The sequence below is a fragment of the Ornithodoros turicata genome, chromosome 6 (genome assembly GCF_037126465.1).
Source record: "Ornithodoros turicata isolate Travis chromosome 6, ASM3712646v1, whole genome shotgun sequence".
Classification (NCBI taxonomy): domain Eukaryota; kingdom Metazoa; phylum Arthropoda; class Arachnida; order Ixodida; family Argasidae; genus Ornithodoros; species Ornithodoros turicata.
This window is the reverse complement of record NC_088206.1, coordinates 26,487,236-26,507,710: the sequence shown is the minus strand read 5'-3', so window position 1 is coordinate 26,507,710 and position 20,475 is coordinate 26,487,236. Positions and strand designations below refer to the sequence as shown.

The following is a 20,475-nucleotide window of genomic DNA, read 5'->3' as shown; positions in this document are numbered from 1 at the left end:
ATGATGTCGGGCGATGCGGCTCTTTTACCATCCCCGAATCTCTCCTTCTTCTCTAGTTTCAGATCTGGTAATTCTCGCATTTCTTGCAAATCTTCATCCGTGAGTCGCCTAAAACGACTGGGTAGGTACACCTTCACGCGTTTATCGTTGTTCATCAGGAGTTCCACGTACACGGACTCCCCATAGATAGTGTCCACTTTGCGTAAGTCCAACACGTCGAGCTTTTCGTTGTTTGGAACAATGCTCATTTTCTGAATGTCTCCATCACCGGGTTTCTTTAGTTTATCCAGCTTCTCGACAACAGATGACATATCTCTCAGTGCAAGTTTCTACGCACGCCAAATGAACTGAAAATGAGGACGACTATTACCTAACTTTCCTCATCTTGAAGACAATAGTGAAACATACCTTTCTCGTTGTGCGCTTCACGAGGAGTCGACCGACGGCTTCACAGACCTCAAATGAGTTGTATATATCGCGACTTTTATATAAAGCACCTCCGGAGGAGCGCAAGGGTGGTGCGATTCTGTTTACACAATCACACGGGAACAGCATGTGATATATGATGCGCGCGCGAAGGACATTTGGAAACTGCATAAGCGAACCCTTTTGTTTTTGGCGCTTGTTTCGGCAATGAGTTGGTTGACTCATAGGGATATTTTCCTTCAGATAGACTTGTCTCATCAAGCACAACAGTTTACTTTTGGTTTTAATACGCGTGGCCTCGGAAAACATGATTTACGTGGCGACCCAGTTTCTCGTTACATCACCTTGACGCAACATTTTTTTCACTAGGGCCCGCCACGATGGGTGGAAGTGCGTTTTTGATATTAAACAGATGGCACCGTCGTGTTGGGGCTTGTCTCAAGGTGACCCAATTTCTCGTTACATTACCTTGACGCAACTTCCCCGAGAATAAAACAAAGCTCACCGTTCTATAGTATAAACTCATTTTGACCATGAAGCGCATTTTGATATAAAACAGGCGACCCCAACGTGTTGGAACATGCAACCGACTCAAGGTGACCCAATTTCTCGGAGAAGACCTATTTACATTACCTTGACGCAACATTTTCTTCGACGGTGAATGCTCACCATTGCGGCCGCGCGCGCGTTCTGATATTAAACAGATGGCCCCCAACGCGGCCTCATCCTCGAGGTGCCACATGATTTACGACCGCGTGGAAACAAGCGAGCCCCGACGTGTTGGCGCATGTAGCGTGGATGCCGGTTTATAAGCCGCGCGATCGCCTCAGGGGGGGAACAGTCTGCTTTCACTCGCTTCACAAGTAAGTTATTCCCTCCTTTACTTGTTGCACGTTTCTTACTGATGCGCGTTTATTTTCAGTGCCTCGGTGTGTGTTCTGCTTTTTTGATCCTCACGATATCGAGGATGAATAGGACGACGACGACGATTCTCGGGACGGCGCACCTCCTACACTGTCTGCTCACGTGATGCGATCGCACCCCGACGTGGATACATCCTTCCTGCCCTTCTTCCAGACTGACGCCGCATTTAGAGGTATCGTCAAAAGATTCACGCTATTGGCATCTGTTCACGATCAGGGAGTAGAGGATTTGCGACAATATTTAATGAGTCACTTTCACGATATGCTCGCCATATTGAGAGCGCAAAGAATACCCTTTAGGTTTTGCATTTGTTCCGATGTTTTAATGGTGAGGGGGAACGAGTTGATGTGTGTTGTATGTATGGTTCCGCGCATGCCCTGAAGAAAACATCGGATCGCATAATCCTCACTGGAACTCGGGGGGAGATAACCGCGCACATAGCCCACTTTATGGCGTTTGCTCGCGAAGTCCACAGCGACGGAGCCGTCGCGAATACCCTAATGGACGCGATTCAGGAGTCCACGGGACGCGTAGAAAATTATCAGCGGGAAGGGAGCGGGTCCGTGTCCACCGACGTCCAAAAGGTTCAAATATGCATTTCCGCGGTGAAAACTAAAAAATTCGGATGCAAAGGGGCACTTCCCGATCATTTGGCTAAACGCAGGAACGTGCTGACGAATATTCATTTACCGGCACATAAGGAGGGTGAGTGTTTTAAATACAATACGCTTGCCCTCCTGCACCCGCAGGAAAGTAATTCGTGGAAAAAATGTGAAAACTATGCCGCGGAGTACTGGTGGCCTAGTTGCTTCCCCGTTTCCTACTCTGATCTGGACGAATTCGAAGATAAAAACAAGATATCCGTGTACGTATACGAGTACGTCGATCAGGGAGTGCACGTGTCGCGATCCCCAAAACTCGAGTATGAAAAGAAAATTCACTTATTGGCTGTAGATGAACATTTTTTCGGAATCAAGTCTCTCGAGCGCTTACTGATGAGAGACAACAGGCGTTTCGTATGCGAGCGTTGCACGCGCTCTTTTAACAAGGAAGAGAGCATGGCGAAACATCGTCGCCTGTGCGCGGACGTAAACGAAATCATATTGGAATTTTGCGAACCGGGCAAAAACTTTGTAGAGTTTACTAAAATACAGTACAAGCAGCAGTACAACTACGTCGTCGCGTTGGACACGGAGAGCGTACTCGCGCCCAGTGGTGTTGGCATGCAGCGTCACGTCACCTCGAGCTTTTGTGCCGTGCTCGTACGCACCCACGACTCGAAGGTGATGCGCATCAGGACGCACCACGGTGAAGATTCTGCGAGGCAGTGCGTCAGAGCTTTGATGGAAATGCGGGACGAGATGATCGCCCTGAACGCCTGCCCCGCGGAAATGGTGCTGAATGATGAGCAACGAGTGCGGCACAGAGCTGCCACCCACTGCGCGTACTGCGGGCGGGAGTTCGCGCAAGATGTATCCCGTGTCCGGCACCACGACCATTCCAAGCGTTGTACCGCTGGCGAGACAAATTACATCGCAACGCTGTGCAACCCCTGTAACGTAGCGTGCACGACGCGGGAAAAACTGCCCATCATGGTGCACAATCTGGCCTACGATTTGGCCGGACTACTGCGGGAATTTCACCTTCTCGGGTGGAAGCGAGCTCCCTTCATCGTGGCCAGTTCCATGGAAAAAATCCGATCGTTCGAAATTGGCACCTTCCTATTCAGAGATACCATGCAGTACCTAAATTCGTCGCTGGGAGAGCTCATGGAAACCGTCAAATCCATGGGGGGCGCAGAGGCGTTCCAATGCCTGAAGCAGGTATTTGGAGACGACTACGAAATTTTGCTTCGTAAAGGTGTATTCCCGTACAGCCACGTTAGCTCGTTCGCGGTCTACGACGAATTGGCTCTGCCGGCAAAATCAGCCTTCCGAAACGATCTGACGGGGGAGGATATAAGCGACGAAGACTATCAGTACGCGCTGCACGTATTTGAACGTTTTGGATGCTCGAATCTGAGGGATTATAATGCATTGTACCTGAAAACGGATGCCCTGTTACATGCTGACGTAATGCAGCACTTCCGGCGCCTGTGCTACGACGCGCGCGGATTGGAATTGCTTCATTGTGTTTCGCTGGCATCCTATTCGTGGCAATGCGCTCTAAATTACACGCGGGCAAAATTGGAGCTGATCATCGCCGAGGACATGTACCGGACCATCGAATCGGGTGTTAGAGGTGGACTCTGTCAGGCGAGCAGGCGTCATTTACGGGCTAACAACCCGCTGTGCAGTGGCTACGATCCCGATAAAGAGGAGGTGTACATATCGTACATAGATTGCAACAATCTTTACGGATTCAGTATGATAAAGCACCTCCCAGTCGGCGATTTCGAATGGGTCGAGGATTTTAGCTCCGTGGATTTTATGGGTCATCCCACAGATTCGGACGTGGGATACGTGTACGTGTGCGATTTGGAGTATCCAAAATCTATCCACGCGCTGACGCGGTACTTCCCCCTGGCTCCCGAGAAGGCTGTCGTTCCGAAGGAATGGCTCTCACCATTCCAGCGAGGGCTCCTCGAAGAGTTAATGTATCAGCCGGCGAACAGCAAAAAGCTGCTGCTCACGTGCAAGGACAAGGTCGAGTACGTCGTTCATTACGCGCTGCTCGCGCTCTATTGTAGATTGGGCATGCGGGTGACGAAAATTCACAGAATTCTAAAATTTCGTCAGGCACCATTCCTGCGTCCCTACATTGAGGACAATGTTGCCAGACGCGTCGCATCGAGCACGACGTTCGAGAAAAATTTCTATAAAATCTCAAATAATGCGGTCTTCGGGCGTACGTTGCTAAATAAATTTAATATGCGAGACATTCGAGTAGCCTTCGATGAGGAGACGGCGAGTCGCCTCGGGAGTCGGGCGGAATGCGCGCGAATGGAAATTTTGTCCCCCGATTGTGTCATGTACGAAATGCGCAAGAGAAAAGTGCGATGCGATTTCCCCCTGCAGATTGGCTTCACGATTTTAGAACTGAGTAAGTTAACCATGTACTCGTTCTATTATGAAACCCTGCTGAGCAAGCTCACTTGTCCGGTGATTACCTGCTACTTTGACACGGATTCTCTGATCCTCGGCCTATTCTGCAAGGACTACGAAGATCAGTTACGCGCGATCGCCGACGACCATTTAGACTTGTCTTCCTTCGATCGTGATCATCCACTGTACAGCGAGAGGAATCGCGGTAGACTTGGCGCGTTCAAAAGTGAAACGGGTAGCGTACCCATCGAGGAAGTAATATGCCTGAAAGCCAAAATGTATTCCATCAAATTAGCCGGGGGAAAACAAATTGCAAGAGCTAAAGGGGTCAAACAGAACATTGTGCGCAAACACCTCCTCCATGACACGTACCGCGATACCCTATTCAAGCACGCCAGCGTATCGCACGAACAGGTGTCAATAGTGGGAAAGAAACAGTGCATGTACACCATCCGAAACGTGAAAAGAAGTCTGATGGCGTACGACGACAAACGGTACCTCTACAATGACGTGGACTCCTACCCGTACGGAAGCTGCGAATATGGTAAGCTCGAGTGGATGACGTAGATAGCGGGATTTCACACGGCATTCTTTCCTCCGCCGCACAGATAATGCAGAGGATGAGTAGGAGTAGCGTCATTTGACCTGCGTCACTGGAAGGATGTGGTACCTCGTTCTCTTCTCGCTCGTCTCGTGCGCACTGGCGCTGGACGCCGGCAACTGCACTGCGAGCATCAAGCTGGAGAAGGATAAGCACACGTACGCGCACGAATGCCCCGGCGACATCTTGGCCATCAGAGAGTGGCACGTGGTACCTATGCGGTCCGGCATTAACCTGGACAGGAACGCTACTGGATCGTTGCGTACGTGCCTTCACTCGCTGGACGTGAGCGACAGCTACGAAGATATCCAGTGCACGCGGAAGTGCCAACTCACGGAGGACGAAATTTTTCTCAGCCGCTGTCCCGGAGACGTCTACATGATCCGTCACTTCCGTGGAACCATGCCCAGCATCAAGGGAATCAACCTCTCCAAAACTGCCATGCTTTTCCTCAAACATGTACTCAATAAACGTTGAAAGGTATTTTTTTCCCTGTCTGTTCGATCTCATAGAGCTATCTGAGATAGGTTTTAGTTGAAAGGTATTTTTTTCCCTGTCTGTTCGATCTCATAGAGCTATCTGAGATAGGTTAGAACCATCTGAAGCCGCCGCCGCCGCGCACCGTCTGGTGGCAGGCCAATCGGTATAAGTTTGAACATCTGAGATAGGGCCGCAACGGGCCGTCTGGTGGGTGCCGGTGAAGGTAGTGGCGGCGGCCAATCAGATGGGGGGGCTGGGAGAGTGGCTTAGAATGGACCAATCAGATGGGTAAGTTTGGACATCTGAGATAAAGCCGCAGCTGGTGTCGCTGCCGCCGCGCCTGGACCAATCAGCGGTCGCGCCGGCCAATCAGCGTGAAGCCCGGTGGGGGCGGGGCGGAGTCAAGTAATGAACATAAACGGGCGGGGGCGGAGCTATGGTGAACCAATCAACACGCGCGCGATCAGTAGCGGTGGGGGGCGCGCGCGCGGAGCCAAGTAATTAGCATGAAGGGGTGGAGCTACGGTAAACCAATCAATGCTCAGTCAAGGCTTAGCATGAGCCAATCAGCGTGTGAAGTGGGGGCGGAGCCAATTAATTAGCATGAAGGAGCTACGGTCAACCAATCAAAGATCAGTAGGCTTAGCATGGGCCAATCAACATGTGAAGTGGGCGGAGCTAATGGCGGCCAATCAGATGGCTTTGGATTTGGCTTGTGTTGGCTTAGAACTGGATTGTGTTGACTTAGAATCGGCCATCTTGGATTAGAAAAAAGAGGCCGTTATAGCGCTCGGTTCTTGTGCCGCTCGGTTCTTATGCCGCTCGGTTCTTATGCCGCTCGAAAATTATACAGTCTATGTCTATACTACTAACGTAACATGAAAGCGGTTAAGCAGGGTTCACTCTATTGCGTTTCAATGCGTACGTACGGCTGCGTGCGTACGCGTACGTACAGACCATTCCGCTAGACTGTTCACATACATGCGGGCACAGAAAGCGTTGGCCAATGAGCGCCTTGCGTCACATCCGTTTGTGACAAGCAAAAATGGCGGAATGCTTGGGAGCCGCGTCTCAGTGCGATGTGACAGAAAGCGAGGACTCCAATGAAAGCGTATCAAACAAGGCTCTTGAATGTGTCACGGCATATTTAGAACATGCCGATGTAGTTGATCGGGCACTCGTTGCACAGTTTGCCTCAGCAGCATTGCTTTTGGAGCAGCGCGGACGAAGACGGGTCTGGGTCAGAGATCTGCTGGTGCCGCGGCATCAGTTTGGTGAATTTCACCACCTCGTGCGAGACATGCGCCAAGGTGACGGTCAAGACTTCAGTGACTATTTCCGGATGTCGAAAGAGAGGTATGGTTATTAGCGCGCACACATTTCTTTTCGGACTTGCATTTCGTTGGATACGATACTTATATGCTGGTTTTCATTCGAGGTTCGACCACTTGCTGTCACTGGTTAGTCCTCTGATCGAGAGACAGAATACATCGTTCCGGCAATCAATATCGCCGGCTGAAAGACTCTGTTTAACACTGAGGTGAGCATGAGTTGTTCATATTATTCTACGTGCATCAGTATGTGTATTCATACGTATTTTGTCTTGTACACATTTCATTCAGCCTAATGTTATATTGTACAATGATTGTTAAAGATACGTGGCACACGGATCGTCGCAAAGGTTATGTGCAACGAACTACCGTATCGGGAGGTCCACATCCAGCATTGTCATCCGGGAGACCTGTGAAGCTATCATGACTACCCTGCAACCTATCTACCTGCCAGTATGTTACAATTACGCTACTATTCTTTAAAATTGTACCCCATTTATCAGTAGCATTACATCAAGCACCTTCAATTACAGACACCATCCAAGGACGTTTTCACAGAGATAACAGAAGATTTCTGGGCTTTGTGGAACTTTCCAAATTGTTTTGGCGCAATGGATGGCAAACATGTAGTAACCCAAGCCCCTGCAAAATGTGGGTCTGTGGCGCAACATACTAATTCACTATGGTTGATGTGGGAGAGTGTGGGTCGACAAGTGATGGAGGCATCTTCCGCAACAGCTATATATGTGATCTGTTGAACGACTGTGAGAAACTGCCTGACCCACAGTGCCTTTCGGGAACATCTGTAAGCATGCCTTGTGTCCTACTAGGCGATGAGGCATTCCCGCTAATGAAGAACCTAATGCGGCCATACCCTGGGAGACACTTACCACTCACTTGCAAAGTGTTCAATTACAGACTTTCCAGAGCAAGAAGGATTATTGAAAATGCTTTCTGGATTCTCTCGAGCCGCTGGAGAATTTACCGACAGCCCATCAATGCCTCCCTCGAGACAGTGAATGCTATTGTGTATGCCACTGTCTGTCTGCACAACTATCTAAGGACCTGTGACGAAACAGAAGGAAGGCATGTGTACTGCCCTCCAGGGTATTCAGACTATGAAGATGTGTCTGGCAGCGTGCACATGGGACAATGGCGACAGAGTGTGGCTAGTGGTGATGCATTGAGGGACATGCAGGGAGTCGGGTCCAATATGCATTCGAGATCATCTGCAAAAGAGGTCCGTGACACACTTGCACAGTATTTCTGCTCTGCATCTGGTGAACTGTCATGGCAGTATAGAGTAGTGCTGAGGGGCTCACGCGTTGACTGAGACTGCAACTGGCTATGAAGCAACATAAATGATTTAATTCGCTCATTCATCAAATTCAAGATTGAAAAATACATTCTGCATTTGCATGTATGCTAGACGCTTTTGTTTCACTTCCAAGGACCGTAGTCTGTTCCGAAGACTTAATAAAAATAAAGTTTCTTCGTCATCCATGTCCAAATGAGATCTGGTGCACCGTCCCCCAAGTTGCATATTTTCCGTTGCCTGTGTCAATATCGAAGCGAGGCTTTCCTCAGATGCTTTCCTTTTCTTCGGCGCTGGTCTTGCGGCTGGGGGTGTCATCTCCAAGCTTTGCAGCTCTTGGCTGCGTAGCTGAGAAAACGTCTCAGATGGCAGAAAGGGGCCATCCATACTGTCCTGTGACTAATAAGTGTGAAGACATTAAATACAAAGCTACTTAGCTATGTAGTGTAGGCTTTAGTTCACCACACTTCACACTTCATTCCACCATCCCTCATTGTATTGTTGCTGCTGTAGTTAGGATCTGAGAATACAGTTTTAATTTGCTGCAGTGTGGTACTACCAAAACATAGTAACGCAATACCGCTAGCCGCTACTCCACAAAAAGTAGGGCAACACTAGCGTCATTACAAACTTGAAGGAGTAAGGCAATACCCCTACCAAATAAAAGAAACGTAAATACTATGCCATCGCTACCATACCCCTCTCTAGGTAACACATTATCGTAGGCATGTCGTTGCGTGTCTAAAGACTGCAGTATTTATTCAACATACTGAAAGACAAGGCATATTATTTGACATTGAGCTTATAATTGTGTTTTGTTCAAGGTATCCATGAATCCCAACTTCAGGCTTTTCCCTTGCTTATTACTGATAGATTGAGCAGTTCTCCTTGTGGTCAACTGGTACAACTGCCATCATAAGTGAACTCTCACAGAGTCACCAGTGACTAGCTACCATGTGGTAAAAATACCAAATGAAAGGCATAATGTTTGCTCATGCTTTCCACAGGTTAATTACATTTGACTGCTACGATTAAATGTACGCAAAGCTGGCTGGTCAGCTCATTTTCTCGTTCTTTTGGTTTTGTCACTGGTTCGCGTTTCCCAAATATTTTGTACGTTCGGAAGACAAAATCTGTCCTGGGGCTTTAAGCTACACAAAAGGTATCTGAAAAAACTTGACGCACCTTACAACACTGTAATACTACAATAGCGGTCTACATACCTGGCTTGAACAAGCCTCAGGCGTGCTGCCCTTCTCTTCAATGTTGCTGTCCGTGTGGCTCTCCACACAAGAGAGCAACAGCCCTGCAATTACAGCGCATTATGTGCTTGCTATGACAAGCACAGCTTTCGTGTCATATGCATAAGCTTTTCTTTGAGAAAAAGGGACACACAATAATTCAGATGATGTGAATGCACTATTTATGTTACTTATGAAACGATTTACCTGACTCTGTTCAATCAACAATCAGGTTGTATGCAGACGACGATTTGATTACCAGACGAAAGGTATCAGGCCTGGCGTTCTTTCATAAGTTATATTATGGTCACCCCCTTCCCCACCCCAGTTACTGCCAACCCCCTCACAAGTTATTTCCACGACTTGATCACCAGTACAAAGTACTTGCTCTACCTACGCGAACCAAAAAATTCCTCTACTCTCCACACCAGCTGATGGTATCAAACTGGAATGACCTTCCTGCCCACATAGCATCAGACCGAAATATATCTTCATTTATTTCCAAGTGCCATGATCATTTTCAAAACAAATGAATTTGAAAGTATTGGGGCGGATATATTTAATGGCATAAAGAAGGGGGAGGGAAAGGTTACCACCAACACGGCAGCTTATTATTCCTATTCAAAACCAAATGAAATTAATGTAGATGAAAGACAGGTGACAAACTACACTGTTGTCGACAGCAACAGCATTAGCCTTTGCTGCTGACTGGCATGGCATGGCCATCATAACTTTCCTATGCATTACGTATACTCACTAGACACTTCATTGTCTCTTGACGGTGTATGCACAACTTCCCCATTTGGGTGAGGGGCAGGCGGTGGTTGCTGCCTGGACACAGCTGATGTGGAGGAACAAGGAGCAGGGAGCTTCTTGGTCCTGAAAGCAGAATAAGGTGGATTAATTACCTGTGAGCATAGTAATATCATGCTAGTGCATTTGGGGAGCAGAATTGAGGGTTTTGAATTCAGATGCTATGAGATTAATCTTTAATTTCGTTGTGCTCACTTGTTTCTGATGGGTAATGCCATGGCAATGTCCACGTTTTATTATGGCAGTTGCATAATAACGCATGAGCAGTAAGGTAAATGAAAATACTTTACACAGCATGGATTGAGCAATTCTTGTCTCCGTAATACAGCAAGCCAATAACTCAACAGAAAGGAAAGGATAACGGTAGCTGTATAAGATCGCTTTGCCCGTTTGCAGTTTTAACCACCGCACAAATATGTTGTCCACTTCTGCTTTCGAAATCTTTTCACGACGTATATGCCCTTCCGCAACGCATGTGATATACACGATACATACCGTACATATACAACATTGCCCAGCTGCACAATACATTGATTGATTCCTTACCTGCGCGGTCTGATAAATTCTTTTAAAAATTCAGTGGCCAACTCGATTGGTAGATTAAACAGTGGCCAACTCGATTGGTAGATTAAACAGTGGCCAACTCGATTGGTAGATTAAACAGTGGCCAACTCGATTGGTAGACTTCCCCTGCGCCCATGCCGCTCCGCTTGGCTTCCGAGGCTCTCAGTTCCCGGGCGTACCGGTCACGGATCCCTCTCCATAATTTCTGACAGTCGCACGCTGCAAGGAATAACAAGCGAAATTGTATTGTATAAACACACACACACACACAAAACAAAGCAGAAGCCTACTTACCTGGCATTGACAACGCACGACCGATGGACTCCCAAGAGTTATCGCGCTTGATTGTATCTTTATAATCACTCCGGGAGTTGTCATAGAGCCACGGGCGCTTCTCCACCTCGATGCAGATGAGCTCGTGTGTCCGAAATGTTGTGTTGCGCAAGCCATGCGTATCTTTTTGTGGATTCTCCACTCGCTCCACACAGGCATCCATGTTTACGGCAGCCATGTTGAAACAGAGAACATCAGCAGGATAGAAGCGCGCATGTCCAGAACGCGGCTTCGTGATTGGTTCACTCCTTGCGGGTTGAAGCGTGCGTTGGAAAAAGTTGAGCTCAGACGAACTCCTTGCGTTCGACTGCGTAAGGTCTCATTCACACCTGTTGCCACTGTAACCACCGTACGCAGCCGTACGCACGCATGAAAACGCACTAGTGTGAACCATGCTTTAGGAGCAACATGACGTTGCTCCTAACGTTGCTCCTAACTCCAACGTTGAGTTGTTCCTAACCGTTTTCATGTTACGTTTGTGTTTCTCAGTTTCCCAAAAAACTGGGAGCTCAGACACTGAAAAGCAAGTTCAAGCCCTGTGCCGGCAGATCTCATATCTGAATACACCTTGTCTAGTGAGGAGTACAAAAAACAGTCACAGCCACAGCCTCGCCAAATCTCATGCGCATGAGACGTAGGTCATATTTTCCACAGTATGCCTATAAGCTATACAGATACTCGTGTATATTTAGATTAAATCCAGAAGAATGCTTGTATCTCGTAGCTGAGTTGAGACATGTGCCGTTGGAGATAAGGAGCTGCAATAGTAAAACTTAGAGTTTTCTCGCACAAGAATGAACAACAACAACTTTATTGTGAGATGATGAATGCACACAAGAATAAGATGCAATAGTGCAATAGTGAAATAGATACAATTACATTAGCTGGCGCAGCGATTCAGTGTAACCTCTCTGCATCGAACCATCCTATCTGTCGTGCAGTAATACTTTGAGAGCTGACGAACTAGATTTCGTTTCCTTCTTAAGTTGAACAGGACTATAGAACCCTTGTCGAAGGGCCCATCTTGCGCCAACAGCAATGCTACCGGTACGAAAATTCCTGAATCCGAAACCAATCAGGTTTCTTCGATCAGACCTGATTCCGGACTGAACCCAAAATTGGGCGGGAATGACGATCAGGAATTATTCAGGAATGGGGTATCAGGATCTATTCCGGTAATTTATTCCGGGACTGAATGGGTCCTGAACTCGAAACTGAATGTAACCGGAACAAACTCGCCATTTATCTGATCATACCCGGATATGCGCCTGATAGAATACAGGATGATCCCTGAATGAAAACGGAGTGCGCCTGAATAATTTCGGAAGAAATGCTGAATCCATGGCGGTGCATGCATTCGCTTGCTATAAACCTTTACTCGAGTGGATCTATTTGAAAACGACAAAAATGTGACTAGACCAGCAAGAGATGCATGCAGGATTAGTGCGTAACCTGAAATCGGGCTGCTTGACCATGCGCCCTTGTCGTGCCTTTACATACTACGTGCATGAATGGAACACAAAGTGTAAGATTCAGTCGACAATTTTATTTCCATGGTTTCGTTTGCCTTGCAATTCACTTAATTTGGTCCCAATAGATTTCAGAAGAGCCGGGGCGACGCCTTCCATTCCTCCCGTCCTACGCTGTGTGCCTGAGTGACTTCTGCAAATCAGGCACACACATGAAGACAGAGAAAGAAGTCACTAAGCGGAATCGCGGCACGAATACTTATAGCAAGACAACTTACCGTTTTGGGAGGAGAAGGCTTGTCTTGTGGTAATCCAAGAGAGCGCTGATGCGATCGAGTTGGTTCCTATCGATGGACGACATGGCATGGAACACAGAACGCACGACACAACACACACACAACCGGCTTCTCAGGAAGCGCAAGCAAATTCCTGTTGCATTCTTCTATTAAAGGAGCAGTCTAGAGGCCCACAACTTTGTTTCTAGTTTTGGTCAGTATGGAATGTTAGGCGGCCGAAAAGAGTTTTCCCACAATGAGTACAACCGTGCCGAAATTGGGACGCCTGAAATAGCCCCCCGAACCTCCCGTGCGCGAAACACCCTCCTTCGCCTTCACGATAGGCACGTGATGAGCCCCACCACACGCGTCACATGTGACGCAAGTGGTGAGGACGCTCCCCATTGGACCTAGGATCACATGATCGAGGTGAGCAACATCGCGCAGGCCGGAGCGTCTGCTACCGCTTCGGAGACGCCATGCGTTCTCCCAGACGGAAATAAAAAGCCCACGGTTGTCCACAGGATATCCGAAGCCGGACATGCGGATGTCCGTGGGATATCAGCTATTTTCCACCAGACGTCCTAGGGACGTCCGAGTGGCCACCTCGCGGACATTCCGAAATACGTACGTTCCAGGACGAGCCACGGACGTGGCTACTCAGAGGGTTTTATTGATTTTTATTACTAATTATATCCGTTCCTGCAACTAGAGCATGTGTTCATTATGAAACCACTTGTCACACTGGATGCAAATGTAAAAATAACTAGGTTTATTCATAAAAACCTTCCGGTAGATGGAAGCAAAATAACCTCACACATAAACAGCAAATGTAAGGAAAAGTAGCAAAATATCGCGAAGAACTTATATAAGATGTAAAGTGCAACACAAAACTTGTGTGAGAGATATATCAAGATGGTCATACGTGTCTTGCGTACAGGGTGAACTTAGAGCACCGGCGAGATCATCGGTGAACTCACTATCACAAAAAAGAGTCCTCTGCTTTGCCCTGAAGGCAGAGGTAAACTGTACCTTTAGGTAAATGCTAATAGTACATAAACATGTATAAAACGCTAAACTGTAATGGTATAAAAACCACTGAGGTAAAAAAAAGGCACATATACCGTGCCTTTTTATGGACCAGAGTAACTGGACACAGTTGTCTAAAAGCTGCAGTCTGTGGTCACACAATTCCCCATTGACATCTTGGCAAAGAATAGGACACGGAAAGGACGACAAGAAAACTTTGAAAAGATGCATCTCTCAGACAACCGTGCTTTTATAGTACACGATGCTCTTGTTTGGCAAAGATTTTTTGCAACAGGTATCGAGAAACAGCACGCAAAACAGATTGCTTGTTACTGAATTGGCTCTGCATATTCACCAGTAAAATAAATGTGACAAATACAACCAATCGAGATGAATAGTTGTCAGCACGAGAAACTAGACTATAAGCAACGCGAAGCACTAAAACTTACGAAATTTGTGTGAGGCTTGCTAAGGTGTACAGGACATATTCCAAAATTCTTTATATAAGCTGTACATAATGTCATAATGGCACATGACCTTTGTATGCACAGCAGCACAGAAGACTGAGTGTAAATTCGTTAAGCACCAGCAAGCCCATCAAAAGGTCACTAGGAACACAAAAGAGCGCTCTGCTGCAGCCTAAAAGCATAACTGTTTGCACCTGAGGTAAATCTATAAATATCTAAGGTATAAAAGGTAAAAATCCAAACAGGTATCTAAATTACTGACCACTGTCTCTGTGGCCTCACATCAGTAATAAGACTATTTTATGGACCGGAGAACATGGCACTTTTGTTTGGCAAGGGCGTTTGCAACAGGGACCAAGATTTTCTTGGGGAAAATGCAAGTACTGAGATATCACATCTGTTAAACTAACTGAATTCTCAGCAGTGCAAAGTTGTAAAAATTCTGGGAGCTTTGCTCAAGTATACCGAGCTTTTGCTGTAATGTCCTAAATCTTTTTATGTACAGGTATCCCCACAGTTAACCGACCTCCCGCTCCCGTGGCTTTGCTCCGATAAGTGCCCAACTAGCGGCTGACGACGCAAACACAAGAGAGCTCGTCCAGGGCGGGCCCCACCTCGCACTTACAAACAAAGATATGCCGTATGAGACACACACACACACACACACACAAAGAGGTAGATTGGATTGCAGACTTCTTATCTTTTTTTCTGCTGTTCTGTGCGCGCGTGCGTCTTCACGTCATATAGCAGGAGTGCACACGGGAATACAGTAAAAGAAAAATCCAGCCTCCCCTGGACGAGTTCACTAGTGTTTGCGTCGTCAACTATTAGTTGGGCGCTTATCGGGGCAAAGCCACGGAAGCATTGGGGCCAGAGAGATTGGTTAACTGTGCAGATACCTGTACATAAGAGCTCAGCTGTTCCACCGGCCCAAAGTATGTAATGTTGAAAACTATGGGTAGACAACTGTTCATCACATGGGACACAGGCAAGACTTCAGTTGCAGGGTGGTCACTGTGTCCTCAGCATCTTGTCCTGTGCTGCCCTGCTGAAACTGCTTTCTGGTTCTGAGATGCACGTTCAGACATGACCTCTCTTGTTGCTCCTGGGGTATACAATTAGGAGCTCTTGTTTGGAGTGAATCTGAGTGAAATGGTCAGGATCCTTAACTAAGCCTCATCTGGTTAATCACCTCCGTAATCTGCTTCACCCACACCTGAAAGACAACAGTCGACTGTAAACAATGCAGACAACACAGTTCCTGTGTTAGTCCATCTGGATCAGAAGCTTAAATGTATAGTATACTTAAGCGTGAAGTAAGTTTCCCCAATTCTCTTAGAACTATTCAATGGTCACTTCAGGTGAAAGTTACATCCTTACATGTTCAACATAGGACGGCAGTTTCACCTTCAACTTCTCCAGTAACCTATTATAAAAAAAAAAGCAAGACGACTTATTTTCCTACACACTTGCAATATAAGAATACCATTTTGCTGCCAACGGTGTACTACCAGACTAATAGAGACGTGTAAATATTGAAATTTCCGAATACGAATGGTATATGAGTATCTCAAAAATTGCACCTTGAATATCGGATGAAATTTATAATATTTCCCTGGAAGGTAAAATCTAGCAGTAGCATGAGTTTCTTGAAATCAAACCGGTGAGGCTGATGTTGACAGACACCGTAGTACTGAAAATGATATTTTTCATTATAAAATATGTAACTAAAATATTAGTGTGAAATATGCAGTCCTGCCACATTAGTCACAAAACTACAGACTTCTATATATACAAGAACTGACTACATGATCAAAAATCTGAAATTTGTAATTTTTATTAACAGGATTATATTATTTAACATAGTTCAATTAAGAGGACTATTTTCCTTCAGTTGCGGTTTATCTAAAAGCTATAATGAGACCACTGGTGCAGTGTTTGCATGTGAACTCCACGTCCAGGCAGACCTTGCTGTTTTGTGATATATTATATATATATATATATATAGGTTGAGGTAAAAGAATTATCAAATGGCCACGAAGTGTTACAGAAGTTACAAAAAAAAAAAGAAGACGCGGAAACAGATTTCAGGGAAGTTACAAACACTAGTTTATTACATAGGGAGACTTTAAAAAGTAAAATGGGCAAGGGGTCGACGTTTCGACAGTGGCACTGTCTTCGTCAGGACAAAAGAGTCTTTTGTCCTGACGACAAATTTTCGGCAACCTTTCCAACAACTACAACCTTTCGACATCGCTGCTGTCGAAACGTCGAATGCCCCCTCTTAGTTTTTAATAAAGCTCCCCTTTTATTCCTTGTTCTGTAGAAGCACTGTCTCCACTTCTGATCTTTATTAGATATTTATATATACATATATAACCACTAGATGTGAAATTAAAATGAAACTTCATCAATATTTTATAATTCAAGCTTTTTCAGCAAATCCCTGATAGCATAAACCGAGGCAGTTCTTGTTTAAAGTAAGCAATTTTTTCAGAAATTCTGGAACTAATTTACTTGGGCTCTGTCGAACACGTACACAAGTGATCGAAGTACAACAACCACGTACACCAAATGATCTTGTGTTGTGATGAAATTTGCCAAAATTTGAAATGAAGCCTTAATCGAGCTGATTGCAGTTTGACTCCCCATGGCATAGCTACGTATCTGAACCGCAGCCAGTAGAGCAACATTTATCACTGTCAGCTGTCACACCAATCTGGCGCATATTTTAGTTGAAGCATTTGGCTCTCGAACAGAAATAGTAGCGTAGTGCCTGCACTTCTTCCACAGTTTTGCCTTGCTTTCGGCATTGTAAAAGAAAAATCTGACCATAAATAATTCGTGTCACGTGGTCCTTTCAACAAGAATTCCCCCACATTCTGCTGATCTCAGTACTGCCCGAAAACCTCCGATTTAAATAATCATTGCAGTTGAGAAAATTTAATCAATGTAATTTAATTAACTAGCCGTCTGGTAGTTACAACCTCACACAAAATATTTGCTTACACGTAGGTTAGACCTGCAAAAACAGCATTTGTGGTGTCACATGAAATTAAACACCCTGTTTATAATCAACCTCCTGAATTATTTATTTATTTATAATTGGGTGTTTACGTCGCGAGACAACTGAGATCATGAGCGACAACCTCCTGAAGTGAAGCGGTTCTGATGTATGCAGGGTTTAGAAGTACGCAACGGTTTGACTCAAGTCCCATACTCAGTACATGACCTTCGTACATGATTACCATGTGCACAGGTAGTCATGAATTCCTGTATGGCACCCAACGTGCTGTGTACCAGATTCATCAGAATGTTCTTCAACAGAGGAATATCACAGTATAACTTATGCATATTGCATAGCTAAATTACAACTTCTATAATACCTACATATAGAGACTAGGTTGTGACTCAGTATGTTAATGAGTGTAATGTACCTTGTCACACGAAATGAAACCTCCTGCTACTTCGCTGGACTTTAGGCAGGAGAGCTCCGCAATGTGTTTGCAATCCTGGCTGCACCTGTGAGGAAAATTCAAAGGCACTACATGTTGCTACAGTTGTCTACTGCATCCACAACACATACTGATTGTGTTCTCCGAGGTGTCCAGCTGACACTTCAGCACCTGGTTTTCCTTTTTCTGCACACCTTCTGCATGTCCAAGCATGAAAATAACACATATGTTACATAGAAAAAAAAAACGTGGACGGTTGCAAATTTAAAAGCCATATCATTGCGCCAGTTTGAAAGCATACGACTAAGGCAAAGTTAGCCTGCGTGACCATTATGAGTCGACACCTGCTAATTAATAAACATACCTCGTTAAACCCTAAAATTTCACACTCACCTTGCTAGCTGCTTTGCAGTGCGCGTCGTTCTTTTCTCACGAATAGTGTCAGAGAAGTTCCTTGGTTGATGTCAACACAGGCACACACTCACACACACTAAGTAAAAGTCGCGGCCTGCACTGCAACTTGTGTCCTCCTTTTCGAGCAGGTACTGCTTGCCCGCGTGTTACGGCTCGCCCCGGCTCCCCCAACGCATTCGTCGTCTTCAACGCTGTAACACTGGGACGAGAGATTATTTTTATTGCAGCGCCCACACCGGTGTCGATAAGACACGAAATTCATATAAGCTCACCGAAATTTGGTCCGGAACCGCAGTTTCTTCTTCTGTCCAGCACACAACGAGGACGCGGCAGGGCTGCCTTTCGATGCCATCTTGATTGTCTCGATTCTGTGAGAAGACTCGCTCCTACTCTAGGATCCGCTACAGCCCATTCCGGGGAAATATCCCACTGCTGCTTCGCAATCCATCTCATACAACACATTCTGAGAAACCAGACGCGTACGAAGAAAACAGTTGTCTCACGTGCAAACACCGTTGACCGTTGACCGAGCTCACAAAAACGAAGATGGCGCCGGACTAGACTGATTCAGCCATGCAGATGCAGCCGTCCGATCAGCTCGGGTTTCGTATCTCTCCAAAATAATTGTTAAAAATATTTATGTTTTCGGTTCCGATCAAGTTATTTGAAGTACTTTTTAGTTTACAATTAACTGTTTGAAAACTATTTTTGATTTTATTATCGCAGTTCTAATACTGCAAATATGGACACTATTGCCCCAGACAACACGAAATGGTCCGATAAACGTTACTGGGATGTCACATTGGGGATGTTGCGGACATCCCAGGCATGTTCCAAACACAGCCTAAACTTGTCCCAAAAATGAAAAAATGAGACACCGAGAAATGTTTCAGGGAGATCCTGTGGATGTCCCCGAAGGATGTGCATCAGACATGAATGGGATATCGATGAGAAGCCCCTCCCCCTCGTCCCGTCCCCCTTTTAGTGCTGTTCTTTCCACTTTTTAAGCTATATAATGTATTATAAGCACTGCAAGTAACATGCACACGCCTTGAGTAAACATGACAAAATTTTATTGTTCCTTTGGGTTACAGTTGTCATCATCCAGCATGTTGACTATTAATACTATGAAGCTAATAAATATCACAGTTCGAGCAAATGCAAACACTTGTATGGGGTTATAACTGTTCCCTGTAAACACTAAAAAATCCAAATCAGGGGATAGCAGCTGCCGCTTCTAAAGAAATTTAAAGCTCCAAGTAGATTGTTAAAACTGCCCTCTGTAAAAACTGTAAAGAGGTTCCCAACCCGAAAGGGGTCAAATGGTAATGTAGCAGAAGTTTAAGCTCATTATAAGCAAGTGTAGGCATTATAATATGCAACTGCAACATTCATGAAATCCCTTCTGCATCACACCGCAGCGTCGGACGTTGATAATGCAACTTGCAGCAAGAAAAGGCAGTACAATAGTTCAACTAGGATGTTGTAAGTTACGACAGGTACTGAAAATTTTACCTGAAATTTTATTATGTTACCTCGTAGAGGCGCATTTCTGGTTTGGATAGCTGAGGAAGGAGCGGAAGCAGAGGCAGAGGTGGATGTATGGCGAATACAGCTGACTGCAATTCAATAGAGAGTTTTAATGCACCGTACGCTATCGCCCCTGCGTACATAAGGAATAGCGTGGTGGTTCTGCGCAATGCGCGAAGCTCTCTCTATATTTTCCGCGTGCACAGAACCACAGAACCAGCAACGCTACCTCTTGCGTACGCAAATGCGGTAACGTACGATGCACTAAAACTCGCTATTCATACAGAGGAAATGAAATGTACAGGTGAATATGCAACAATGTTATAAATGCAAAACCTACCACAAGCCCGTAGACTATATAAAAAATTCAAAAACAAATTCAGTGAGTATGGAAGGAAATTATCCGAACGAAACAACAAACAAGGGTCCAAACTAACAAAACAAAAGAGTACAAACTGGAATGTTCCTGGTACAGGATGTGGCGCAGTTCAACTGCGCTTCTGGTCTGGGCAGCCGAAGGAAGAGAAGAAGTAGAGATGGAGCGAATGCGGCTCACTGCAAGACAACCATATACAAAGGGAGTTAAATGTACAGGTGAATATGCAACGGTGCCACAAATGGGAGATGTATTACAAGAACGCGAAACCTGCTCTCAAACATGATGTGGCAGAGTATAGGCCAAAACTGATCTTTTGTCAGTGGAAGTCCATTGACGTTCATAATTATCGCAATTTCGTATCTAACCAAACCAAAATGGCAATATT

The 20,475-nt window shown here is 45.7% G+C and overlaps 2 protein-coding genes across 2 annotated transcripts; one reads left to right on the top strand and one right to left on the bottom strand.

The window, feature by feature from the left end:
- Window positions 1-3,793: 3,793 nt before the first annotated feature.
- On the top strand, window positions 3,794-5,478 carry LOC135396469 (uncharacterized). The gene is made up of 2 exons (XM_064627457.1): window positions 3,794-4,938; window positions 5,003-5,478. Exons 1-2 carry the CDS (start codon window positions 3,945-3,947, stop codon window positions 5,020-5,022), a joined length of 1,014 nt encoding a protein of 337 aa, XP_064483527.1. The 5' UTR covers window positions 3,794-3,944; the 3' UTR covers window positions 5,023-5,478.
- Window positions 5,479-8,181: 2,703 nt separating this feature from the next.
- Window positions 8,182-15,707, bottom strand: LOC135398396 (uncharacterized). The gene is made up of 4 exons (XM_064629806.1): window positions 15,693-15,707; window positions 10,120-10,241; window positions 9,345-9,427; window positions 8,182-8,520 (listed from the first exon to the last, which is right to left on the bottom strand). The coding sequence occupies exons 1-4, from the start codon at window positions 15,701-15,703 to the stop codon at window positions 8,182-8,184; spliced, it is 555 nt and encodes a 184-aa protein (XP_064485876.1). The 5' UTR covers window positions 15,704-15,707.
- Between the last annotated feature and the right edge of the window lie 4,768 nt (window positions 15,708-20,475).

What these genes read in the sequence shown, in the direction of transcription:
- LOC135398396 (XM_064629806.1), bottom strand. An exon ending in AAGAGACAATGAAGTGTCTA is followed by an intron (nt 9,428 to 10,119) that starts GTGAGTATACGT and finishes CTGTAATTGCAG; the next exon opens with GGCTGTTGCTCTCTTGTGTG. An exon ending in CTGAGGCTTGTTCAAGCCAG is followed by an intron (nt 8,521 to 9,344) that starts GTATGTAGACCG and finishes CACACTTATTAG; the next exon opens with TCACAGGACAGTATGGATGG.
- LOC135396469 (XM_064627457.1), top strand. Translation starts at nt 3,945, where the DNA reads ATGTATCAGCCGGCGAACAGCAAAAAGCTGCTGCTCACGTGCAAGGAC. An exon ending in GTACGGAAGCTGCGAATATG is followed by an intron (nt 4,939 to 5,002) that starts GTAAGCTCGAGT and finishes TCCGCCGCACAG; the next exon opens with ATAATGCAGAGGATGAGTAG.